At 41.5% G+C, this 11,591-nt stretch overlaps 1 protein-coding gene across 1 annotated transcript in view; it reads right to left on the minus strand.

The window, feature by feature from the left end:
* LOC139413262 (mitochondrial glutamate carrier 1-like) overlaps positions 1–9,451 on the minus strand; it is a 20,395-nt gene extending 10,944 nt beyond the window's left edge. Inside the window, exons 1-4 of the mRNA XM_071160445.1 lie at positions 9,232–9,451; positions 4,240–4,384; positions 3,946–4,071; positions 294–349 (exon numbers count right to left, since the gene is read on the minus strand). Of these exons, the coding sequence (XP_071016546.1) occupies positions 294–349; positions 3,946–4,071; positions 4,240–4,259 (202 nt within the window). The 5' untranslated portion in view covers positions 4,260–4,384; positions 9,232–9,451. The remainder of the gene's footprint in view (positions 1–293; positions 350–3,945; positions 4,072–4,239; positions 4,385–9,231) is intronic.
* Positions 9,452–11,591: the final 2,140 nt, after the last annotated feature.

Genomic DNA, 11,591 nt, shown 5'->3' on the forward strand with positions numbered 1-11,591 from the left:
TTCAAATGAGCATGAAGTAACAAACAATTTGCATAACGAAGGATGCATATAAACATCACTACATTGTGGTGACAATCTATCAATTTTTAAGATCACATGTGAATATTGCTTTTTGTCTATCAGTAATGAGCAACTACTGCATTAATTGTGAACAGCAACTTGACAGCTTATACTTTAAGTCCATATATAATTCAATTCTCATCCGTTTGTTGCAATTTCACTAATAACCCCCCTGTTGACTAGGTATAGAACCACTACTATAAAACTAAGACTAAAAATGAAATTACTCTTACCTCTATACATGCCAAAGTATCCTTCTGATCTAACGGTTTTGACAAGGCAGTCCATCCTGAGAGAGAGAAGACATGTCAGAACGAGGGAAGTTTCTCACAACAACTAATTACTATGAATTATTTAACAAATAGTAGCATTTGTGACAAAAACTTTAAAAGGAGACATCATCCAACAAATAACATGAAATACAAAGTATAGACATTTCTACCCATGTAGGTAAAACAGAACTAAGGAACATCAAGGGGCTTAAGGCTGGGAGTGGAGAAGACAGCTGAATGGGTGCACAGAGCAGAGGGAAATGTCATCTCCCCTCGCACATTCCTCAGGATTACTCAACGGGAAAGAATAGGACAATGGCGGGAGTCAGTCGTTACAGACACCGGATTCAAAACCTGGCATTAGTCTATGCTTTCACAATGGCAACCGGATTCTTTGAAGTACTGACCAAGATATCCCATTCGATATATTTAGTGCAGACCTGCTAAGCTTGAAGAATTTACCAGTTGAGCACCTTTTAAGCCTAATAATGATGTTGGCAAAAAAGACTGCCTCAATAAGAATGGTGGGCTATAGACTTATGGGTACTTGGTAATTGCCTGCTCTTCAGTAGTGAACAAGAAATATGTTTAAATGTCCAATCAGGGTTCTCCCTGGGATCTTCTGACAAAGTGGTGCAAATGTAGGCCCAAGGTCAGGAAGGAAAAACTCCAACTGTAATTTCCTGAAACCTTGAGTCTGAAACTATATCAAACATTGTATCCAAGTCTTGTGTATGATCCTAAATAAAATTGTAGTCCCAATGACAATTTGTCTAGGTAAAATGTTGGGGTAGTGATTATTCTAAATAATAGGTGACGATGTGGATAGTCTAGTGAAAATGTAAACTGGCTTCTTAATTTTGTTTCGGGGAGAAAAAATTCTGAATAATTAAATTACTGGATGCAATGTCGTACTCTAGTTTACTGTAGGCTATTTGGAATATGAAACAACTGAACTAGGCCTATATGAGCTTGTTGCAGATCTTTATCCCTGACCTCATCCATCAAGTTAGGTCCGACTACTAGGCTCCCATTCATTCAGCATGCCCTGTTGTCATTGGTGAACTGACTATTATCACATCATTAGCAGCCTACTGTTGACATACAGCCATATCAAGAAGACAGATCAAGTACTGATTAATGAACATACTGTTCAGATTAGTGGACCTAACAACTTCCTCTGAAGGAAACAGCTCTCTCTACCATGTCTGTTTCCATCCATGCACTAAACTACCGCAACCCTGCACGTTTCCTTGCTCGTCAATGCCCTCACACCCACTAGCGTTGCGGAGATCAAAAGCATGCGCGGGCAAGAAAGTATTCTCACTTAGTTAACTAAACTCTGTAGCTAACTACCTTCATCGTAATGACGCGTTAACTAAGGAGCCAACTACAAAATAGTGGTTGTGTTTGACTAACACCAACATTTACATTTGAATCATTTAGCAGACACTCTTATCCAGCGCGACTTACAGGAGGCGCAATTTAGGGTTAACTGTCTTGCTCAAGTACAGACAGATTTTTCACCTAGTGGGCTTGGGGATTGGAACCAGCAACCCTTTGGTTACTGGCCCAACGCTAAGCTACCTGCCGCCATCTGAACAAATGTTATATACAGTGCCTTGCGAAAGTATTCGGCCCCGTTGAACTTTGCAAACTTTTGCCACATTTCAGGCTTCAAACATAAAGATATAAAACTGTATTTTTTGTGAAGAATCAACAACAAGTGGGACACAATCATGAAGTGGAACGACATTTATTGGATATTTCAAACTTTTTTAACAAATCAAAAACTGAAAAATTGGGCGTGCAAAATTATTCAGCCCCCTTAAGTTAATACTTTGTAGCGCCACCTTTTGCTGCGATTACAGCTGTAAGTCGCTTGGGGTATGTCTCTATCAGTTTTGCACATCGAGAGACTGACATTTTTTCCCATTCCTCCTTGCAAAACAGCTCGAGCTCAGTGAGGTTGGATGGAGAGCATTTGTGAACAGCAGTTTTCAGTTCTTTCCACAGATTCTCGATTGGATTCAGGTCTGGACTTTGACTTGGCCATTCTAACACCTGGATATGTTTATTTTTGAACCATTCCATTGTAGATTTTGCTTTATGTTTTGGATCATTGTCTTGTTGGAAGACAAATCTCCGTCCCAGTATCAGGTCTTTTGCAGACTCCATCAGGTTTTCTTCCAGAATGGTCCTGTATTTGGCTCCATCCATCTTCCCATCAATTTTAACCATCTTCCCTGTCCCTGCTGAAGAAAAGCAGGCCTAAACCATGATGCTGCCACCACCGTGTTTGACAAGGGGGGATGGTGTGTTCAGTGTGATGAGCTGTGTTGCTTTTACGCCAAACATAACGTTTTGCATTGTTGCCAAAAAGTTTCATCTGACCAGAGCACCTTCTTCCACATGTTTGGTGTGTCTCCCAGGTGGCTTGTGGCAAACTTTAAACAACACTTTTTATGGATATCTTTAAGAAATGGCTTTCTTCTTGCCACTCTTCCATAAAGGCCAGATTTGTGCAATATACGACTGATTGTTGTCCTATGGACAGAGTCTCCCACCTCAGCTGTAGATCTCTGCAGTTCATCCAGAGTGATCATGGGCCTCTTGGCTGCATCTCTGATCAGTCTTCTCCTTGTATGAGCTGAAAGTTTAGAGGGACGGCCAGGTCTTGGTAGATTTGCAGTGGTCTGATACTCCTTCCATTTCAATATTATCGCTTGCACAGTGCTCCTTGGGATGTTTAAAGCTTGGGAAATATTTTTGTATCCAAATCCGGCTTTAAACTTCTTCACAACAGTATCTCGGACCTGCCTGGTGTGTTCCTTGTTCTTCATGATGCTCTCTGCGCTTTTAACGGACCTCTGAGACTATCACAGTGCAGGTGCATTTATACGGAGACTTGATTACACACAGGTGGATTTCATTTATCATCATTAGTCATTTAGGTCAACATTGGATCATTCAGAGATCCTCACTGAACTTCTGGAGAGAGTTTGCTGCACTGAAAGTAAAGGGGCTGAATAATTTTGCACAACCCAATTTTTCAGTTTTTGATTTGTTAAAAAAGTTTGAAATATCCAATAAATGTCGTTCCACTTCATGATTGTGTCCCACTTGTTGTTGATTATTCACAAAAAAATACAGTTTTATATCTTTATGTTTGAAGCCTGAAATGTGGCAAAAGGTCGCAAAGTTCAAGGGGGCCGAATACTTTCGCAAGGCACTGTATTTGGTTAACAGATCACGCTCTATTTTTCCCCTCACACATAAGTGGTATCAATGGACAAAGTGGGGAGCTGCCATCCAGTTGGCAGAAGGACAATAGTACTACGACCACGGGACGGAGCGCTACAGATTTTTCCAACTCGCCCAAGTCGTTTGATTGGCTCATCTCCAACTTGAGACGGTTGAGTACCAGCTACTTTGAACTGTAATTGTGCAGGTTGGCAGGTCTGTTAGTGTCATCCTTCCACGCCTTTGAGTTTAATTTTTTTTAAATTATTATTAGTATTATTATTATCATCATCATCCAATAAACGATCTAGATTTAGCTATGCAGTCACACGGCATGACATGAGAAGGGAGGACAGAGTGAAGGACTCACATGTTTTTGTAGATCTGTTGGCCTTGCCTCTGGTTCTGTAGCCTGGTCTTTACCAGGTCGATGGGAAACACACAGGTAACCCCCACAATGCCAGCAATACCACCATTAATCAGTTTAGCGGGAAGGCTGGAAAAAACAGTTTAAGATTATGTTCAGATTGGCATATCACAGAACTTCAAAGCACTTGAAATAGATAAAATATAATGGATGCATGCCCTTATGAAAACTGTACTGTAACATCTAGACATCTATTGCACATACAGTATGAGATAGAGAAGCCTACAGTGACAGTACCTGATCTGCTGCTTGGTCATGGTATATTTGAGATAGGTAGCAGATGTAGAACGCAGATGTAGAACGGAGCTGTGAGATCTTAGCTAGTTGTAAGTAGATTGTAGTGGTCAGTAGATCAAGTGCTGATGAGCAGCTGAGTAGAGTTCTGGAGGGGAAGAGGCAGGGAGATTATATATAGACTTTTAGTCTAGAGGACGAGGTACACAAACGCAACATTACCTCCCAAGAGAATTCTCTTCGGTTATAGTCACAGTCGTGTATATTCCCCCTCAAGATGATACCACGACGGCCCTCAAAGAACTACACTGGAGTTGATGCAAACTGGAAACCACATATCCTGAGGCCGCATTTATAGTAACTGGGGGTTTTAAAGCACATTTTAGGAAAACACTACCGAAGTTCTACCAACACATTGACTGTTGTACTCGTGCTGGTAAAACATTGGACCACTGCTACTCAACTTTTCGAAATGCCTACAAGGCCACCCCCCGACCTCCATTTGGCAAATCTGACCACGACTCCATTTTGCTCCTCCCTTCCTATAGGCAGAAAATCAAACAGGAAGTACCCATGCTAAAGTCTATTCAATGCTGGTCTGACCAATCGGAATCCATGCTTCAAAATTGTTTTGATCACGTGAACTGGGATATGTTCTGGGTAGCCTCAATAATATTAACAAATACACAGATACGGTGACTGAGTTCATCAGGAAGTGTATAGGAGATGTTGTACCCACTGTGACTATTAAAATGTACTCAAACCAGAAACCGTGGATAGATGGCAGCATTCACACAAAACAGAAACCGCGAACAACTGCATTTAACCATGATTGAGAATATGGCCGAATACAAATAGTGTAGTTATTCCCTCCGTAAGGCAATCAAACAGGCAAAATGTCCAATTAGAGCCACAGAGGATGCAATCACCCTTTCCCATCTGGACAAGAGGAATACCTATGTAAGAATGCAGTTCATTGACTATAGCTCAGCATTCAACACCATAGTACCCTCTATTCTCATCATTCAGCTCGGGGCCCTGGATCTGAACCCCGCCCTGTGCAACTGGATCCTGGACATCCTGACGGGCCATCCCCAGGTGGTGAAGGTAGGAAACAACACCTCCACTTCGCTGATCCTCAACACAGGAGCCAGAAGGGTGCATGGTCAACAACAACGAGACAGCCTACAGGGAGGAGGTAGACGTCGTTTCCCCCCCCCAAAAAACTTTTTTTTTTCCTAAATCCAAATGTCGAGTTTCTCTTTGGCATGTGATGAAACGACTGGCGTAACAAATACTGCCCAATTTGCCATTTGTGTGTGTGGGATTAACGCTGAGTTTGACACAAGGGAGGAATCACTGTCTTTGGAAGCCATGCATGGCACCACCTGAGGGCTTGTTTGAGAAACTTGTCTCGGCTATGAGCAAATTTCAAATCAAATCAAATTTTATTTGTCACATACACATGGTTAGCAGATGTTAATGCGAGTGTAGCGAAATGCTTGTGCTTCTAGTTCCGACAATGCAGTAATAACAAGTAATCTAACTAACAATTCCAAAACTACTGTCTTGTAAGGGGATAAAGAATATGTACATAAGGATATATGAATGAGTGATGGTACAGAGCAGCATAGGCAAGATACAGTAGATGGTATCGAGTACAGTATGTACAAATTAGATGAGTATGTAAACAAAGTGGCATAGTTTAAAGTGGCTAGTGATACATGTATTACATAAGGATACAGTCGATGATATAGAGTACAGTATATACGTATGCATATGAGATGAATAATGTAGGGTAAGTAACATTATATAAGGTAGCATTGTTTAAAGTGGCTAGTGATATATTTACATCATTTCCCATCAATTCCCATTATTAAAGTGGCTGGAGTTGAGTCAGTGTCAGTGTGTTGGCAGCAGCCACTCAGTGTTAGTGGTGGCTGTTTAACAGTCTGATGGCCTTGAGATAGAAGCTGTTTTTCAGTCTCTCGGTCCCAGCTTTGATGCACCTGTACTGACCTCGCCTTCTGGATGATAGCGGGGTGAACAGGCAGTGGCTCGGGTGGTTGATGTCCTTGATGATCTTTATGGCCTTCCTGTGACATCGGGTGGTGTAGGTGTCCTGGAGGGCAGGTAGTTTGCCCCCGGTGATGCGTTGTGCAGACCTCACTACCCTCTGGAGAGCCTTACGGTTGAGGGCGGTGCAGTTGCCATACCAGGCGGTGATACAGCCCGCCAGGATGCTCTCGATTGTGCATCTGTAGAAGTTTGTGAGTGCTTTTGGTGACAAGCCGAATTTCTTCAGCCTCCTGAGGTTGAAGAGGCGCTGCTGCGCCTTCTTCACGATGCTGTCTGTGTGAGTGGACCAATTCAGTTTGTCTGTGATGTGTATGCCGAGGAACTTAAAACTTGCTACCCTCTCCACTACTGTTCCATCGATGTGGATAGGGGGGTGTTCCCTCTGCTGTTTCCTGAAGTCCACAATCATCTCCTTAGTTTTGTTGACGTTGAGTGTGAGGTTATTTTCCTGACACCACACTCCGAGGGCCCTCACCTCCTCCCTGTAGGCCGTCTCGTCGTTGTTGGTAATCAAGCCTACCACTGTTGTGTCGTCCGCAAACTTGATGATTGAGTTGGAGGCGTGCGTGGCCACGCAGTCGTGGGTGAACAGGGAGTACAGGAGAGGGCTCAGAACGCACCCTTGTGGGGCCCCAGTGTTGAGGATCAGCGGGGAGGAGATGTTGTTTGAGCTACAGTTTGAAAAATTAAGTGGCCTTACTATAGATGGAGGGCCAGCCATGGTTGGCTCAAAAAAGAGGTTAACCACATTAGTGAAAAAAAAGTATGAGTTGTCTCAGTCTTAATCTAAGTGATTTAATTGTATGCAACAGCATCATACATCAAGAAAGTCTGTGCGCACAGTCTCTGAAGCCGAACAATGTAACGGCATCTGTTGTGTCGACCATCAATTGTATCAAAAGCAAAGGGCTGAATAACCGCCAATTTAAGGAGCTATTGAGTGATCTTGAATCGGAGTATGGTGATCTGGTTTGCCGGTGTGAGGGTTGAGCCGTGGAAATATGCTCGCGCGGTTTTACAGACTGAAGGATGAAGTAAACAATTAATAGAGATGAAGGGGAAACCTGTCACGGAACAAGTGGATGTGTGATTTGGCCTTCATGGTGGACATAACCAAGTATCTGTCTGACTTGAACGTCAAGCTCAAAAGGGCTGAACCAGCTTCTCAGCGATCTGCTGTCAAACGTGAAATCGTACGAAATTAAAGCTGTGGCAAGTCCAACTAGAAAGGGGTAACACAGTGCATTTTCCTACTCCGCAAGGACAAGTGCCTGAGATTACTTGGGAATATGCCGGTGAGTGTGGAAAGCTCGCAAAGGCATTTTGTGAGCAGTTTAAGGATGTAAAAAGTAAACAACTGGAGTTGAACATATTTGCAACCCCGTTTAACGTCGAACCAGCGGATGTGCCGGATGGCCTACAACACAAAGTCATTGAGCTGCAAAGCAATGACGAGCTCAGAGCCAGGTACAATCTCCCTCTCCTACAAAATGTACATTAGTGCAGAGCATTTTTCTGTTCTGAGGAGACATGCACTTAAATTTGCATCGGTGTTTGGGACGACCTACTGCTGTGAGCAGTTCTTTTCCAATCTGACAAAGACTCGATTCTGCTCAAGACTGACTGACTGACACAAACCTGGAAAACCAGCTGCCAGTAGCATCATCTTCACTGCCAGCTGACATCAAACGCCTTGTCAAAGATAAGCTGTTTCAGCCATCACATTAGAGGCGAGTTTGAACAAGCAATCATAATAACATTATGTACAATACTAATATCTATTTAAATAGGACTATCACTTTTCTAAATACTCAAGGACACAAGAAACATAAGTCATATTTAAAACTATGAAACCAATGTCCGTGATTAAAGTCACATTAACACATGAATAAAACAGAAGATTGCCACTTGTAATAATATGGCCCCCAAATTAATTTCTAAATATCCAAATGGCCCTTGATGGCAAGAAGGTTCCCCACCCCTGGGTTAGAGCGTTAGGCCAGTTATTGAAATTTGCTAGATCGAATCCCCGAGTTGACATGGTAAAAATCTGTCGTTCTGCCCCTGAACAAGGCAGTTAACCCACTGTTCCCCAGTAGGCCGTCATTGTAAATACGAATTTGTTTCTAACTGACTTGCCCTGTTATATAAAAAATAAATAAATAAAGAGCACGCCTCGTTGCTCCCAGTTCAAGTAGTAATGTCCGAGTTTCCCACTTATTACGAACGCAATATTACAACCTGCTTGCTACTCTTGAGTAAAATGGGCATGTAGCTAGTAACGTTAAAAGGTTAGTGCTAATCAGTGTCCTTTGGATGTAGCTACCCCCAAAGGCATCCGTTTGCATGAATTGAAAGTGTTCTTGGCCCCGAGGCACCAGCTCAGTTGTTAAGTTAGCTAAGACACAGTCCGTGTCAGTATGTGAACAAGATTCAACTCCAGTCTAACTTGTGTATTCATCCATTATATTTTCTATAAGCAACCTTATTCAATAACATTCATATGCGTTATTAACATTGCCTCATTTACTGATTTAGCTAATGTTAACATTACCAAGGCCAGGATAACGTATGATGACTAACTTATCGCTTGCTAGCAACCGTTAGTTAGCTTGTATTTATCTGGAAATGGCCAATTCAATAACTTCGCTAGCTATAGCTAACGTTGCTGAAACATTACTGATCAAGTGTATCTATAGCAACAACTCGTACTCAAATCTCTGACATGTCATTTAATAGCACTAGCGTGAGCTATTTGATGACGGGCAAGCTCGTTGGCTAACTTCTAACTAGCCGCTGCATTTCCTCTTCCAATAATGCATTGCTAGGAAAAAGAGTCACGATGACATAGCAATTGTAAATACAATGGTGATACATTAATATTGATATTTGCCAACGTTCGATAATGATACTCACCTAAAATAAATGTGAGATTAGATCTTTCGTTCTTGTACTTGAAAGTATCGTCAGCCTCGTAGTCGTGTAATTTACCGAACGCGAGACAATGGAAAATTCCATTCATTCATGTGAAGGAGGGGCCAAATCGTCAAATCTGGAGTTCCAATCCATCCAATCGTGGTTTGTAGATTTACATATTGACGGTTCATTGGTCCTTTTAGTTGTAGAAGAGCGTGTGGTGGGCGGTAGCATGCGCTCTACATTAGAATATGGTCAAGTCCAACCCAGTATCTAATTAATTAGTACCCCAAAACATTGTGCTTATTTGTACATAGTTAATGAGAGGCTGGGTTGCAACCAATAAACTGAATAAAAAGCCTTTTAATTAGATATTTGATGGCGTAGCTAGTTTATTTATGGTCTGTGTGTCCCATAGAAATATGATTACATATCTACACGTGTGTCTGCACATTTTAAACTAAACTGTAATTCTCATTTTGCTGTCTGTATACAAATTGTGTAAATGTCAATATGCAAATCTAGTTAATAAAGTTGAGTTAATTGAGATAAATAACAAAAACATGTTAACTGTGGAGGCTTTGCCTTTCGTTTTTGCACAATTTAAGGCAGTTCCCACGAGAATGAAAATCAACCATCCACAATGTATACCAATTTACTTCTGACATGTGAATCTACTATATATTATATGTCTCACAGTATATGATCACACATTTTAGTACTTGCTTTTCTATGTCAACATACAATAATGCTTATGTCAATGTTATAGAGAAAAAAAGCTTGAGCAAAGAGCGGGATGCGGCAGCGGGTGGCATTTGAGGAGGCACTTCAAGAAAGCTAACACACAGCAATATCATTTCAACACGTAGCTAGCTGTAAGTGCCATTTCTTCCCAATTCCCCTCTATATTTTTAATGCAGTTGAATTCTGGGTACATACCACACTGTTGAAATTTGAACCACAGACAGATTCCCATTCTATGTTTGATTTTAATAAATAGTTTAGGATCAGAAGGAGCGAGCTGCAAAGCGAGTGACTTGCTCCTTCCGTTAGCCTTGCCCCTGTCCAATGGATGGAGTAGGACAGCCGCAGCAACATAATTCACCAAAGACATGGACAAAAAAAGGTTTAAGAAGGCCTCAAGACATGGTAAATGTTATGTACCTATTTCGTTTTGTTTCTAAATAGAGAGCATATGCCAGTCCTGGCTGTCTCATGTTAATTGTATATGATTGTCATCAGAAGTCACAGCAGAAGACATAGACCTCACCGGAACAGGTGACCATATTGCAGCTAATGGTGGGGGAGTATTTCCCTAAATAGAGCTTTACCCTGGGGCATCTGACCCTAACACAGCGTTTCTCCACCTGCCCTCCCAGAAGTTTCACATTTTGTTTTAACCCTAAATGGCCAAACCGGATTTAATTCATCAAAAGGATTGATGAATAGTTGACTAATTGAACCAAGTGTGCCAGTTAAGGGTTAAATCAAACATGTGAAACTTCTGGATGGGCCCAAGGAGAGGTTTGGGAAACCCTGCCCTAAAGGAATGCCAAGGGAGATGCCAAGAGCGATTTATCAAGGCTAGGTTCTTAACACTACTCCCTCGGTTCAGAAAACACAACATGTGCTTCTTTATCACAAATCCCTCATGCCTTAACAGGACGAGCCTTTGATCCTCATACACGTTCTTACTTCTGCTCATCAGAGCAGTAAATGATAGAAAGGGGTATTAACCTGAGGTACGCTTGAAGCCAGGTTGCTTGACCCTAAGGAAATCACTCTGCATACAACAACCCCAAGAGAAGTAAGAGCCTCATCAAGGCTAGCATTGTTCAACTTGTCAGGCAGCACAATTACCCTGTTAGGACATTTCTATCTAGTACTAAATACAGTTGTAATATACCGACCAATTTGAGCTGTCTCACTGGCTTTCATTTCACTGTGGGATTAAATAAAAAGTAGTTCTATAAAACCTTCAAACCCTCAGACCGATTGACTGTAACCTAAGCCTCTGTCTTGCAGGCATGAACTCTTAGGTTGCATGCATTGAAAATAGATACAAAATGTTATAATACTCCCAAAATAAGAGGAACCACAGCTAATGTACATTAAAACCACATAGTTAAGCACATGTCATTTAATGACATTCAGTACCAGTCAAACGTTTGGACACACCTACTCATTCAACAGTTATTTTTGTAACTATTTTTAACATTGCAAAATAATAGGGAAGACATCACAAATATGAAAGAACACATATGGAATCATGTAGTAACCAAAAAAGTGTTAAACAAATCAACATTTTATATTTGAGATTCTTCAAAGTTGCCAGCCTTTACCTTGATGACAGCTTTGCT

This window comes from Oncorhynchus clarkii, chromosome 7, assembly GCF_045791955.1.
Source record: "Oncorhynchus clarkii lewisi isolate Uvic-CL-2024 chromosome 7, UVic_Ocla_1.0, whole genome shotgun sequence".
In the NCBI taxonomy this organism is placed as follows: Eukaryota; Metazoa; Chordata; class Actinopteri; order Salmoniformes; family Salmonidae; genus Oncorhynchus; species Oncorhynchus clarkii.